Source organism: Panicum hallii, chromosome 1 (genome assembly GCF_002211085.1).
Source record: "Panicum hallii strain FIL2 chromosome 1, PHallii_v3.1, whole genome shotgun sequence".
Lineage (NCBI taxonomy): Eukaryota > Viridiplantae > Streptophyta > Magnoliopsida > Poales > Poaceae > Panicum > Panicum hallii.
The window spans coordinates 59,351,190-59,365,951 of record NC_038042.1 but is presented as its reverse complement, the minus strand read 5'-3'; the positions used below and the strand labels follow the sequence as shown (position 1 = coordinate 59,365,951).

The window sequence follows — 14,762 nt, the reverse complement described above, 5'->3', positions numbered from 1 at the left end:
AAGCGTGCGGGAGGCAGGCTGGAGGACTCGCCGCGCCGCTAGCCAAGGGGAAGCGAAGCGAGGAGGAGCAATGGCGTCGCCGTCCACGCTGTCTTTGACGTCCGCCTTCCCCTTCCCCTCCCCCTCCTCCTCGCGCCGCCTCACGCCGTCTCGCCGGGCTACGTCTCTGGTCATCGTCGCCCAGGGAAAGGTCAAGAAGTACCGCCAGGTCGGCTCCCCCATTCCTCTTCCCGCAACTTGCTTGTTCCTACACATCTCCCGCTGCAGCGTGCCTCTTGCTTGGACCAGTCACCAAGTCGTTTCCTGTTCAACCTCTGCGCTCAGCTGCGCCATCAATTAGTTAGTCATACATGTGATCTGACAATGTGGCATCGCACCCATGCTGTTCAATTTCGCTTGCGCATCTTTTGTATCTGTTACCGCTACCCTTACCATTACATGTAATCTGCTTTTCTTCCCCTAGGTCATACTGACAGACGACATAGAAGAAGTAGGTCGGAAAGGGGATACATTGAAGGTGCGAGCTGGATTCTACCGCAATTTCCTCCTTCCCAAGGGCAAGGCCACGCTTCTAACCCCAGAAGTCCTCAAGTAATTGCACGCTCTCGCTGCACTGTAGCCCTCCTTTCTTTTTCAAATCTCTCGCTCCTGATGGATAGGCATTGCCAAGAAAATTGATTGATGTTTAACAATGATATTTAATTGTTGGCTTTCGCATATTTTTTCCCCTTACCTGCAAATTCTGCTCTCCATCAAATAATTCAGTGGCTGCTAACACTGTAAGAGATTTGGTTTGGGCCTAGCAGTCTAGGTTGAGATAGGAATCCATGGCTCCATGCACCTTTCTGATTAGAATTATGGTAACATAGATTAAGTGGCCGACACATAATGTTGGATATGGATTTGTAAATAGAAGGTGAAAAAAATTCTTTCCTCTACTTATGTTTGCAGGGAAATGCAACTAGAACAGGAGAGAATAGAAGCTGAGAAGAAGCGGGTAAGGAAAGCATTGCACTCAATAAGAAACGGATTTGCAGTTAACTTCAGCTAGCATACTTTGTTCTGAGGAGACTAAACTTTAGTTGCAGTTTAGCCTTATCAATAGTTCTAAGCATGATACATAAATCAAATTCTATGGATGCCATTTGTGAATGAGTGTACTTGTCGATAGCCGCTGATATTTATAGCCTTCAAAATTTCTCTACTTACATTAGGTCAAAGAAGAGTCACAACAACTTGCTCGAGTTTTTGAAACCATCGGGGCTTTCAAGATTCCACGCAAAGGTGGAAAAGGAAAACAAATCTTTGGAAGGCAAGTTCTAAGTTGATGCCATCTATCTTGTCTTCTCTTACTTCCATTTTTCCTGACAAAATCCTTTCTTGTACATAGCGTCACGGCACAGGATGTTGTTGACATAATAAAGTCACAGCTTAATAGGTAATAAAATACATCCTCCTAACTCCTAACAAGGCTGAATAGCGTTCCTCATTTTGTTATGGCTTTGCTTACTGTTGGCAAGCTGTGTCATGCAGAGATGTCGACAAGAGGCTTGTGACAGTTCCAGAAATCCGTGAAGTCGGAGAGTATGTTGCAGAGATTAAGCTTCACCCGGACGTGACAGCTCGAGTAAGGCTGAATGTCTATGCGAAATGAGATGTGCAGTTACGGAAGCTTGAATGGATGGTGGGCTCTGGGGAAGCCTGATTTCACCAGGTGAGCTCAGATGCAATCAGGGGCCCTGTCTGTGAGGTTTGGCTCTTAGAGTCATGATGGTCTGTCTTACGCTTAAACATACAGTTGATTTTGGTTCGTGCAGAGATTTTGCTGAAACTGCCAGGCGTTGTGGTAGAAAAAATGGAGGCCTGGACTGGTTCTTATTATTCTTATCCATAATTAAGGGCTCATCCTACCTGTAAAGTCATGTTTCAGCAACTTTCAGTTTGTTGATTTCGTGGAGTGAAAACTAGAAAAGTTTGTAAAGCGCAGTTGGTTTGACCGCTGAAGCATTCCTTGGATGTTTATCATTTGTGTTCGTTTTGTTTTTTTTTTTTTTGAGTATGCGGGCTGCTCTACGGATTCTAGCAAGTTATGAAAACCTCCTCCTGTCCATCGAGTTTTCTCGACCCATTTTCCAAATAGAAAGCACTGTAACACCTTTTCCTTGGAAACTTCCTTAAACTTTAGTGTGTGCATCGGACTGGTCATCTGACTATTGGGTCTCCAACCTGGCCTCTTTGGCTTGTTGCGGGAGCTGTCATCTGCGCACAGAAGGCATTCGCAGGTGCTGCCACCCAGTTTTAGTGCACTTCATTCGTTGCCCGCTCGAACTGCAGTCCTAGCCACGCATGGTTCCTTGCAACATGCTGCGGAGATGAAGCGAATGGACTCTTCGGCTTTGCAGCTCATGGTGAGCTGAGCAACACTTTAATGCAACGTTCCTTGATTCTACACATGCTCAATGTATGCAACCCGCTATGCAAAAAGTCTGGGGGTGTTTAAAGATATTGTATCAACTCGATGTAATGATTCTAAAATTTAATACACTTCCTTTATCAAATAAAAACGCCATGTATCCACCCATAATTAATAGAGAAGTCCAACCAAGAGTATCCATTCGCCACAGCCATGGCCATCTAAAATCTCCACAATCAATAACGACACAGCCAATTACTGTCCATCAACCCAGCAAGTACCTTATCAAAAGAACAACTAGCAAATAGTGTAAATAATAATAATGTCAACCAGTTGATTTCTTTTGCATGGTTACAACGATACAAGGGGCCCTACCGCCCTAGTTCCCAATGTAACAAAAGAAAAAAGGAAGCAAAAATAGATACACTGCTGTGTCCCTCCCCGACGAAGCACATGGTCTCAGCACAAACCATCGCTACCATCGGAAGTTTATTTTCAGTACATGTTTAACAAGTCAGAATGGTTTGCAAGCTAAATGTGTAAAGACAAACTGTCTCCATTGTTATACCCTCGTTGAGGGGACACGTTCCAAATCAAATGTAACAGCCCTCGGACGGAACGGGGCCACATTAACTTACCTGCTGCAGATACACGACCCTACTTTGTAGCTCAACAGAAGTATCATGGCTGATACAAAGAAAAGATACATGCCACTGCGCAGCACCATCGGGATGGTGCTCATCCGTGTAGCCTGCTCAAAACCAACAGGCTTGGACAACACATCACTCTCCACGGTGAAAGACAGAAGCAAACTGAAGTCTCCATTCTTCTGAAGGGGCCACCGCTCAGAGACACCAGTAAAAGTGAGGCCATCGAGTTGGATGATGCCAGCAGTAACACGAATCGAGCTCGGGCTGACAGCCGAGAGCGCGCCAACAGATTTTCCGGCCGCTGACGGTTCTGATGCCATTGCAGGTGGAGCCGGGATAGAGCCCAACATGCTGGCAAGGCGCTTTCCAAAAGTTTTATCAACGGTGTCATCTGTTGGCACACCCAGAGCAAGGAAAGTTAAAATCGAATTATAGGTGCGAGTTCATTTACAGTAAAATTCAAGTGTAGTCACCACAATTTTCGAAGTGATCGATCAAGAAAAGGAATACTGTACCTGGTACTGCAGTATCTGGATACAGATCCTTGTGGGAACCAGATGAAGATGCACCGTATTGAGCATTTGCTTCCGAAGGCTTGGAGATCCCATCAAGTGCAAACTTGTCCTTGTTATCACCCTGTAAAGAAGTGAACAGCACAGTTGATCACCAGAAACAAAAGAAAGGCACGCTTCGTCATCACTAATTAAGTCTTCAGCCTATAGTTATACAGAACTAGCGATCACCAATTAGTTCTTTAACCTATGTTATACAGAACTAGGGAAGGAAATGTACGTCCACATTTTTTTTACATGTCACATTTGCTTTGTCCTAAGTCAAACTTGTCCAACTTTGAGCAAGTCTAACATCTATAAACTTGGTCAAAGTTGGACAAGTTTGACTTAGGACAATGCAAAAAGAACGGAGGGAATATATAGCAGTTCAAAGGCACACCTTTTGGGCAAAGTCTGATGGCATGTCAGCAAGTTGATAATTTGAACCCTGAGCAGAACCCAAAATGTCATACTTGAAATCATTTTCCGTGGCATCAAAGTAAGCCATCATATCATTTCCGTCAAAGAGTGATTCATTTCCAAGTGGCTCATTGAGGAGGTCGTTCAAATATACGAAATCATCGTTTCCATCCACCAAGTTGTAATCAGAAGGAGCATCGTAAAATACCATACTGCCATCCACTTGGTGAGGTGCTGGAAAGCCATCAGCCTGCTGGTACTCTGAATATGTATTCCCATTGCTATCATTCTGTGTGTCAAAGAACTCCTCAGCACTAAGAGTTCCATTGGCATAGTTCTGATTGCTATATGCTCTCAAAGGCCAATGTGTGTTGTAATCGCCATCTGCCGGGTAACTCCCATTCAGAGTGCCATCCTGACCTACATAGTCATTATCTTTCCTGGGGCATGCAGATAATAAGTCATCAACACTGAAGTTATCATCAGTGGCATTCTGCCCTTCAGATCTGCCTATATTCTCTGCATTAATAGTTGACAAAGGTTCCTGTATAATCTCCTCCAGAGAAATAACACCATCAGCACAGCTTCCTTCACTGGTGTCTTTGGAACCTTGATCTTTGAGAGGGGCCATCTCTGGTGAGCTGAGCATTCCATGGGCCTGAATAAAGGCAAGCGATAGCGGAAGTAAATATCAATGTGTTAAACAAGAGATCCAGGGAAAATATTCACCACCATGCTTGCATGCCAGGGAATACTGAGTGATTCAGTTTGCGTTGGGAGTGTACAGTTCTAATAGCATGCTTTGAATCTGAGCAAATTAACATTTACAAAAGGCAAACAAGATGGTGCTACTTACCTGAGCAAGCTCATTGGTTTTACAATATCCATTCTCATCCTCCTCATTCGACTCCTCATCTACAGTACATGTGTTTGTAGCCATTCCAGCAGATGTGCCACTAGCTGGTGCATTCTCAATAGCATCATCTTCTTCTTCCCATTCCTCTTCCATGTATGGTGCACCATACTGCGCTCCATTCTGTGGTCCAGAACCATGCTTCTGGAAGATTCTACACACCACGTGCAGATCCTACACACTCAGCAGAAAAGAAACATCAGTATTGAGAGCATCTCTTCTTCAAGCAAAGGTGGGGTCCAATTCATAAAATAACATGCTGGAAATCAGCATCCTAAATTGGACACATACACAGAGTAAAATCCCCCTTCGAGTCGATTCCTTTTTTTCCCCCTTTCCTCTTTAGATCAGGGTCACATAATTTCCAGAATTACTCGTAGATGGTAACTTGCAGCACCATACCATCATAAGGATGCTTGACAAAAGCATCAGATGGCATTAATTAAAAGATGTCCTAGTTTCAGTCTCTCAGAACAAAACGAGTTGTGTACTGTGTTGTCAATTTTATCATCACACTCGCGGAGCATGGCGATAACACTCAGTACACATATAGAGAGCTTGGTTACTTGTTTCAGGTAATCAGGTTACAGAAAGTTTATAACACCATTTGGTTTCCATGGAACCCTACCATCAGATAGGAGAATGCGAAACAGTAGGTTCCCCTTCGTTTTGTGAAGGTATATATTTGTAGATGATCCTAATTGGCTATTAAGCTAGATCGCGTGTGTTTTGGGGGATGAGAATTGCGAAGAAAAAACAACCTGGGGCCCGTCCGCGTCAAGGAGTCGGTACTCGTGCATGACCCAGTTGCTCCTCTCCCCCTTGGGCGCCCTGCCGGCGTGGAAGACGAGCGTCTTCTTCATCCCGACGGCCTTCCCGCGGTGGTAGACCTCGCGGTCCTTTCCCGTGGTCTTCCAGTATCCCCGCGGCGTGGCGCGGTTGGTCCTGTTCCCCGGGCCTCCCCGGCCGCCGGCGCCGGCCCCGGCGACCTTGCGGTCGAGGCGCGCGAAGAAGTACCACTGGGCGTCGCGGCTCCGGATGCGGGAGAGGGAGGGGAGGTCCCAGGGCTCGAGGCGGTAGAGGTCGACCTCGGCGATGGCGTCGACGCGGAGGCGGCGGCCGAGGACGCGGCGGCGGAGGTAGTAGGAGACGAGCTCCTCGTCGGTGGGGTGGAAGCGGAAGCCCGGGGCGAGGGGGACCTCCGCCGCCGGCGAGGCGTCGAGCGGTGACAGGCTGCTGCTCATATCTGGATCTGCTAGGGTTGGGGGGCTAGGATGTCGGGTGATCTCGCATGACTTTTTGGGCGGGCGGATTGGGTTGGGGTTGGATCGGGTTGCTAGGGTTTGGGGGAGGTGGATGCGGCCGGGCGAACCCAAGGAGGTGGAGGTTAAAGTCGCTGGATGGCTTTGGCGTGAGGGAGACGAAGAGAGGAGGAGGCCGCGGCGTGGTAGTTGCCTGGTTGGTGCCTGCTTGCCTCGCCCCGCCCGCCTCCACAGTCAGGCCCGCCGTGCAACCAACCGCGTCCCCGAGGCCCGGCCTCTTCTAGAATCTTTCCTGCCTTTACTTTTGCTCCCATCCTTGCGCGAAAGCCTCCAACCAAAAACGTTCCCGTCACGTGAAGCGACGAAGCATGCCCTAGCACTGACAACAGAACAGCCGAAGAAAACCAGCCAGTCCTCATATCTTCTCTATCAATACTTCTCCTATCCTCGAGCAACGGAATGGAATTGTCAAACTACAGACACAAGGCAGGCAGCCCTAGGCAAACCAGCGTCTTGTTATGGACCCCAAGAAATATAAACTCGCTCTATTCCGAAACCAATCCAAACGGCGCGCCTAATTATCTTCTACTACCAGTTTATGCTAACATAATAAAAACCATCCGTCGCACGCAACAAACAACAATAACTTGATTCTTCTCGAGCTTTGCTAGGAACCCAAAAAGAAAAGAAAAACAATTCCCACATCCTCCCCACTTGCATCAAACATGCGCAGTGAGAAGGCTCTCCACAACCCATCTTCAAGTGGGGCCCATCACCTCTCCGAGCTGGCTGACACCCTCTGCATGATCATGGACTCCGCGGTGCGGATAGCTTCCGGTGTTCCGGTAATTGTCACTTTCCTGCACCAGTGAGTAAAATTCAGCACAGCTTAAATATTTATTACTCGCATATTGTCAAATCCTACTGTCCTATAGGTGAAAGGTGTGAAAGGAAGTACCTGTCAGTTGTCCCAGGCATGAAGTCACCCCTATCTGATATCTTGATCCTAGCACCACTAGCCTGCATTTGGAACATATCGCGAGCGTTTATCAAGCGACTAATTTTGGTGCCAAGGGCAAACTGCTTGACCAACATGAATTTTCAGAGGGCAGAAGCAATTGGTGATATCTATCATATAGGGAGATAGTCATACAGCTTATGATTGTTCAACTAGTCACTTACATGCCGCTGTAGTAAAAACCAAATGCAAGTCATGTGCAATTACCTGAATGATTTCTGTTATGTTCCTTCCAGCACGACCTACAACAGCACCTATGTGTTCATCGGCCACACCGATGGTGATAGATTCTTGGGCATCATTATTAGCAGGCGATCGCATAGGTGTGCTGGGCTGCAGAATTTTAGCAGCAAATCATCAGAACTCAAATCAATCCAGGAATGCAGATATGTCAAAGATATGGAAACAATTATATTGTAAAATTGGGTTAAGTTCTTTCCTGCTTTTCACCAAAACCAAAAAGCCACACTTTTCAAGACATGGGCAACACCACCAAACAAAAATTAAACATAGCATTCACAGAAAACATTAGGATGTCAAACATCTCAGCATACAAGCAGGCTTACCTAGCCATAAATATATGCATATAACTCTATCGCGTAAAACATTATAAGGCAAAGTAATCAAACTGCAATCAAGATCATTCTAATAGGTTGCACCGTGTAATGACCACAAAAGATCAATAGTGTTACATGACAAATCTAGCATGATATCACCTTAAACTCATGAGAAATCCAACTTCTACTATCAAAGTTTGCCTCCATGAGATTTCATTGACTTTGTTCAGAATAGATAATATAACATGATTCCACAGACTAACATGACACGTATCAGACGTCCAGGCTCTTTTCTAGTGCACAACAAAAGAACATAAAATAGCTCAGTTTCAACTCAGATGGACTGAATGCATGCTGCAGTGCACAGAGTCACAGACAGGATAAATCCGCACAAGACAAGTGAGATGCACGACAATAACCAGAGCAACCCAGAAAGAACACTAACCTTGTTGTTTTGGTACCTTCCTCCATATCCATTAGGTCCATAGTTCACAGCGTTATTATATGGCACCTGTGGAATCATATAACCAACAGGAACACCAGGGTAGCTTGGAAAAGTAAGACCTGGATATTTTGAAAGAAGAAAATCAGAAACAGAAAGTTGTGACTCAATGATAGAATCAAAATTTCATCCGTCCCCCTGCCTGGCAAATCGTACTGCAAATCCCACATGTCAATACACATGCAAGCTCACTATGTTTTTCTTTTTAGAAATGCATGGTATCACCCAGCATGAAATGCATATGCAGTACATGAAAGACAGATGCAAGGAAGAGATCATGATGAGACATTTTCAAATAAGCAACCCAGTTAGCATGTGGTAACATCAAGTAGCCAGAAATGCTAGGATTTTACCTGCATATGGAAATGGGGAACTCAAATTAGGAGGGTAATGAACATCCTCAGATAACTTCTTCAATATCAAATCTATTGCATTCATCTGGTTATCAAAAGTTCCGGTGACAGTAACAAGCCTGTCATGCAAACCAGCATAGTTGTTATCCTGCGGCGAAATTTTGATGCCAGCATGCGATTCTTCAATAAACGACCTGAAGTGAAAAGAGAACACACCAACTTTCAGCATCCAGAGTAACAAAAACAAAAAAAAAAGAAGCAAAGCAATAAAAAATGGAAATATAAACCAGTCACAAGATATTTAGGACTATGGAAAAAAACAAATTTACCATTCAAACAACTAGAAGGCTTAGGAAAAATAGGAAAAGGACGTAGCATAGTTAGTTTGTGCACATATGCTTTATTGAGTCCTTATACTGCATCATCTTGTAAAATCAACTACCACAATGGGAACAAAACAACTTATAGCACAACAAAATAAAACAGCTTAAAGGCATACTTTATTGTTGATCCACCTTTACCAATAATCCCACCACAAGAGCTGTTAGGAACTACAAGTCTAACTTTAGGTCTAGCTTCAGCTTCATTGAATTCTTCACCCTGAGAAAGTAATTGGAGAATATCAATCATCAATCACCAAATAGCCGCTGGCAAAATAAAATGTTTTACCTCAGCCAAAAGTTTCTCAAGAATCAGCTCCATGGCCTTCATTACTTCATCAAACATTCCAGAAACCATGATGATACGGTCATTTGTACCAGGGAAGAACTCATGGCTACGTGATAACTGAATACGAGCCCCAGACTGGGACTGAAAGTCATTGATGGTTGATCCACCCTTGCCAATAATACATCCTGCTGCAGTATTAGACACCAGGAACCTCAAATGTGTTGGCTTCTCCTTGTCATCTGAGAAGAAACATCGTATAAAAATTCAGAATTATGTGGAAGTAATTTGAATCTCAATAACTATGCCATTACGTCTAACTTTTAACTTTAAGAAAAAAACAGAAGTGAGGAACGATACATATTGCATAGTTGAAACTGTTAACCACCATGTGGAGTTTATATCTCAGCTGAGCCAAATGATTTTTTTAGAAACTGAGATAATTTGTTATTTAAAATACAAAATCACAATTCTAGAAAACAGCAAGCAAGTAAATCCATATTACCCATAAAAAAGTGGATGAAATATGAGAACCCTATGAGGTATGTACCCTCAAAGTAGATGTAACAAATATAATTTCACAGAACCAAAGTACACTGCACAATAACGTAATGAGTAGAATAGAAAGGCATTTTAAGCTGACCCAAAGTACTTCACATAGTTGGGAAGAGTAGCGGGTTCATATAGGTGGCCAACAGTATTGATTATGTGATCAAGTGTACAGGACTGAGGGCTCATTCAACAAGAGGACTATAAATGTTCATAGAAACCACTTTTAGTCTATGCACAGGTACCAACCAGAGAGACACACAGACCCCAAGTGCCAAGGTTTAAGCATTGACAATTAGCATGTTTTCACAAACATGTGTCTATAGCACAAAGTGCTTTGGTTGAAAAATTAGGTAAACCCATCTTTTCGTGAGAGTAGTTATTGTTGTTAGACATTGTAGGCTACTACCAAATTGGCACCTTTGCATCCAATGACTTACACTTAATGGCAGAAGGACTGTGTCTGTATTCTGTAACTGAAACTCGTCCTTATGCAGAGAGGATGGACAATTTACAACACAAAGCCTCAGGAGTGCCATAATATTGGGTATTATTATTACTAAGTGTGTACAGGAAAACTACCATCACATCTAGCAGTTACACTATCATGATAATAACTAAACCCTGGCAAGCCCACATAATAGCCCCCATGATACTGCTTCCAGTACACGTATTGCCACAACATGGGCAATAAAAACAGGGGCATATACATATATCAACAAGCACAAAATCGAACGTCCTATGCAGTGACGTTAACTAAACTAGAGATATATATACAGCAAAACAAAACAAAACAAAAGGGCAACCCCCGTCGGTAGAAGGGGTACACGGCGCACAGCTCAAGTCGTCGTGTGCCAATTGCGACTCGACACTAGCACATCCGCAACAGATCTCGGCGTCAGAGCGGGAGGCGGGGTCCCAGATCTCACGGATCCAGGCACACCACACTCAGAGGGCCATGCACAGATGCGGGGGAGCGAGCCCGTGCGTGTGAGGTAGAGGGAGGCGCGCGCGTCGTTACCTCCTTCCTCGGAGGGCTGCTGCTGCTGCGGAGGGGAGCGTGGGGCGCGCTTCGGGGCGGATTCCGGCGAGGAGGCGTAGGGGGAGCCAGGGGCCTCCATCCTTCCTTCCTTCCTTCCTGCGGCGGCGGGGGTGGGGCGGAGGAGGCGGGGGTGGGGGTGGGGGCGGAGGTGGAGGCGGAGAGGAGAGGAGCGGAGGCTCTGATACAGACTGACAGACAGACAGAGATGCAATGCAATGCAAAACTAGATCGCTCTGGGCCTACGCCATCGAGTCGCCTCTCCAACCAAGTGCCCAAAGCGGCGGGGACTCAGCTGGGCTTTTATCCATCCACCACCCGATTTCTGTTTTTGGGCTTAGCTTGCCATCCTATCTGCTTCCATTTATGTTCCTTCCCTTTGCTCAATGCCGCGACAACGAGGTAGTTTTGATTCCACGTGTATGATTTTTTTTTTAAAAAAAAGAAAACTTTAGCAAATAGTAGAGTTTACAACAATAATCGCCTTTGAAGAGGCAATAAAGACACTTGATTAGTCATTACCACACTCCAGCATTAGCCATGGTATCTAGTCTACTAAAGATTAGCAAGCTGTCATCTCAAAAAATATTATCCGAAACGGTCGACAGCCTTCAACACATTTTATAATCCAGAAGAAAACAATTAACCTGACAAAATAAACAAAAAATTTGACCGCTTCCACGTGCGTGCTCACCAAAACTGGCGCAGTTGACAACACACCACAGCCAGCAAGATGGTCTATAACCTTAGCAATGATTTCTCTAAGCTGCCAACTATCAGATAACGCGCTCACAGAGACGAAGGTGCAATCAACCCTAGGCACCTGATACATCAATCTACCGGCCTATGACATTTCACCATCATCTAGTGCTAGCGCTTGACGACTTTTGCTGCTTGGCCTTCTCGACCAGAGGTTTTAGCTGCTGCTTCTCTGCGAGCACCTTCAACAGGTTGAACAGGAACGGGATGTAGTTGTGCTTCCTCCGGATGTTCTCCGTCTTCCACTTCTTGAACTTCTCTTCTTCCATGATGATCTTCTCACTCACGGTTTCAATTGCTGATATCACCTCTGTAAGCGAGTTGTTCAAGGATTCTGTGGCGGAAGTATTGTTCATCTCCTGCAAAATTTGTTCCCTTCTCTTCTCCAGTTCCTCCAGCTCGGCGCTGTACACCTCTTTCCTATTCTTTATGATTGCCATGAGATTGAACCTAATCTCACTCTGTGAATAGCGCTCGATCCTTTCTTGAATAACTGGCTGCACCATCCGTAGCCAATCAAGGTCATCAGAACCATCACACTGCCCAAGGTTCACAGGCCCTTCCTTCAGCCCATCCAGCTCATAGAGGACACCTTCAAAAGGTAAATAACTTATGAAATGGTACACATCATCATCCTTGGTTGCTGCTCTCTGCTCATCAGAAATGAATGGCTCTGGCCTTGCAAAACTGTTATGAGCTATCCGAATAGATTCACTGTTGCTGATAGCTAAGCCCTTCAGATCAGGTGTAAAAGCTCCTGTGAATTCCTTTAGTTGAGATAGTTCTGGACCTATGTCAATTTCTGGGCGATTCATGAGAACTGAGAGAATAGCTTGAGTAGCACATGCATTATTGATGACCTGAAAATGAGCAATCAGATCAGCTGCTAAGCACAAAGTAGAAAACACAGTTAGCTAAAGGACCAGAGTGGAACTAACTTGGTGAGCAAAGAAAAGGTTTGGATTAGGATCTCTGACAACAGGCCGTTCATCCTTTTCCCCAGGTATCCACTTGAAGAGAAAAATTAGCCCGTATACTGGCCTATGAAACGTGGAGAGGAGGACTGAGTTAAGGACATTGAGAGAGCAGATATTCATACTAAAAATAAAGATTCTCACCGCAGTTCACTAAGAGAGTCCACATCGAGAGAGTAAAGCTCTTCCACCTGTTTAAAGACAGCATAACAAGTACACAAGGAATGAGTAATCTGCTGGAGATGCTCAGCACAGCAAGCACATAAGGGGCATTGAAAAGATCCATCCCAAAGTATATATAAATGTCTGGGTTTTTATACGGATAACTTGAAAAAAGTGTATCCGTTGTAGGTTTCTGGTAACTGAAGTACCAGCACTATCAAACTAAAGATCAAACTGAAGGATGAAACCATGCCCTCAAATTATGTTAACACATGTCGCCATATTACCAGAGGTCCCATAAATGCAAGTGAATAAGCAAGCGTAGAACAAAGTTTTCACACAAGTCAAGGCCCTCCCCTAATTTGAAATAGAGTTGACAGTTGCATGGGGGAAAAAAAGAGTAGCAATTGGCATCAAATTATCAGGTATTGTTCTTTGAATTAAAGTGTGTATCTTCAGAATTTTGTTGCCATACTATTCTACCACAAGCTAAGCTATGCTGGATACTATTGTGCATATCCTGCAGTCGTAGTGCGGTATTATGGTAGTTCTTCAAACGAGAGTGACAGGGTGATGTCATTTCCACAGCTTGAGGAAACAAATCTTCAGAAGAACTAGAGTAAATTGCACTGCTGAGTTTACACTAGTGAATGAACAGGCCGAGCGCATTGTCATTGCAGATACAATAATAGTTCAAAGGATGAGAAAACCATGAACAATAATTGATAGACATGACATTCCATAAGTCTTAAATGTTCAGGCAAGGAACAGAAAAGAGCCCCGGAATCTAACCTGCACACCTTTCACTTGCATTTGCTGAATCAACTCGGTGAAAACACCTGCTCAATAAAAACACAAGTAATGGTTTAAAACACTGAGGACAACAGAGAAGGTAGAAGTACAAACAAAAGTAAGTTTAACAAAAGTTTGTTCAAATCATCAATCGGTTGTTGTTTCAGGGAAGAAGGGAAGAAAGCAATATACAGAGCTAACCACTATCAATGGATAATAGATGTCAGCGCTGCGAAGGCTGGTGGACTAAGTGGTCTTCTCACATCACACTAGTATGACTCTACGAGTGTATAGGTGTTGATGCTCAATGACTCAAAACGATGATGAAGTCACGGGGGGAAAAAAGGAAATAAGAAGAGAATATCCTACAAGTGCGCTGCTACGCCATACACCTCCCACGACTCGGAAATTTCAAGGGAAAAAAATACTGATAGGAATTGATCAAGAGACATAACGCGTGAACTTACCAGGGTCAGACTCAATCGTGCACCAGGACATCGTTGCGAAACCCCTGAAGTCTCCTGGTTGCAGGCAAGGCCCTGGCACCAGGGGCGGACCCAGCATAGGAAACCGAAGTTAGTAGGTAACAACATATTGTAACGGGATCAGATCCGAATGCAAAATTAGTTTTGTTAGGGTCTGGGGTGCTCCGTCTCGCACAGCAGAAGGAAAGAGAAGGGGCGGGCATACCTGGTGGATGCCCGTCGCCGGCAAAAAGGGCTGGGCGAAGACGTGACGGATGGCGCCGCCGCTCGCCTAGTCGTCGCCGCCAGGGAAGGAAGAGCAAGGGAGGAGAGAGCCAGAGAGAAGGGGGGAAGAAACAGGACAGAGATGAGCCTGAGGGGGGAGGTGGGCTGTCAATGAGCCGAGCTCCACCGAGCCTGCCACCTCAAGCCGATGTCGATCTGAGCCCCACATCCCGACGGCTACAGCTCAGCTCGAAGTCGGTCTGAAGCTCAGCTCGGATAGGCTCGTGTGCTGCAGATATTTTAGAACCCAGCAGGCTCCCAGCACCGTGCGGCCCAAAAACAAACATCGGCAGCCCATCATGTCTCTCCAACTGGGGCCGCCGCTTTCGGGTCAAAACTAGGGCCGTTTCTTTCTTGATTGTAAAGGGGGGGCGAGAGAGAGAAGATAGAGGATTGGAGTATTGGACTTGGAGAGGAGTGTGACTTGACTCTG

At 45.1% G+C, this 14,762-nt stretch overlaps 4 protein-coding genes across 6 annotated transcripts; 1 reads left to right on the top strand and 3 right to left on the bottom strand.

Moving 5' to 3' along the window:
- The first annotated feature begins 8 nt into the window (after window positions 1-8).
- On the top strand, window positions 9-2,025 carry LOC112894341 (50S ribosomal protein L9, chloroplastic). 3 transcript variants are annotated; one of them, XR_003228977.1, is made up of 7 exons: window positions 9-208; window positions 464-591; window positions 952-997; window positions 1,215-1,312; window positions 1,391-1,438; window positions 1,534-1,714; window positions 1,818-2,025. XR_003228977.1 is itself a non-coding variant. In XM_025962016.1 (6 exons), the coding sequence occupies exons 1-6, from the start codon at window positions 71-73 to the stop codon at window positions 1,652-1,654; spliced, it is 579 nt and encodes a 192-aa protein (XP_025817801.1). In that variant the 5' UTR covers window positions 9-70; the 3' UTR covers window positions 1,655-2,025. The 3 variants fall into 3 exon arrangements, 1 of the variants encoding a protein (XP_025817801.1); XR_003228978.1 differs by having other exon boundaries at window positions 1,799-2,025; XM_025962016.1 differs by having other exon boundaries at window positions 1,534-2,025.
- Window positions 2,026-2,713: 688 nt separating this feature from the next.
- On the bottom strand, window positions 2,714-6,437 carry LOC112894266 (NAC domain-containing protein 53-like). Its single transcript, XM_025961918.1, has 5 exons — window positions 5,709-6,437; window positions 4,891-5,121; window positions 4,015-4,692; window positions 3,579-3,699; window positions 2,714-3,454 (listed from the first exon to the last, which is right to left on the bottom strand). Exons 1-5 carry the CDS (start codon window positions 6,189-6,191, stop codon window positions 3,048-3,050), a joined length of 1,920 nt encoding a protein of 639 aa, XP_025817703.1. The 5' UTR covers window positions 6,192-6,437; the 3' UTR covers window positions 2,714-3,047.
- Window positions 6,438-6,631: 194 nt separating this feature from the next.
- On the bottom strand, window positions 6,632-11,049 carry LOC112894324 (protein BTR1). Its single transcript, XM_025961992.1, has 8 exons — window positions 10,876-11,049; window positions 9,309-9,547; window positions 9,139-9,239; window positions 8,640-8,833; window positions 8,230-8,348; window positions 7,435-7,560; window positions 7,168-7,229; window positions 6,632-7,069 (listed from the first exon to the last, which is right to left on the bottom strand). Exons 1-8 carry the CDS (start codon window positions 10,973-10,975, stop codon window positions 6,982-6,984), a joined length of 1,029 nt encoding a protein of 342 aa, XP_025817777.1. The 5' UTR covers window positions 10,976-11,049; the 3' UTR covers window positions 6,632-6,981.
- A 392-nt stretch (window positions 11,050-11,441) lies between these two features.
- On the bottom strand, window positions 11,442-14,462 carry LOC112894333 (ubiquitin carboxyl-terminal hydrolase 2-like). The gene is made up of 6 exons (XM_025962004.1): window positions 14,271-14,462; window positions 14,048-14,119; window positions 13,581-13,627; window positions 12,771-12,817; window positions 12,591-12,693; window positions 11,442-12,512 (listed from the first exon to the last, which is right to left on the bottom strand). The coding sequence occupies exons 2-6, from the start codon at window positions 14,076-14,078 to the stop codon at window positions 11,754-11,756; spliced, it is 987 nt and encodes a 328-aa protein (XP_025817789.1). The 5' UTR covers window positions 14,079-14,119; window positions 14,271-14,462; the 3' UTR covers window positions 11,442-11,753.
- Between the last annotated feature and the right edge of the window lie 300 nt (window positions 14,463-14,762).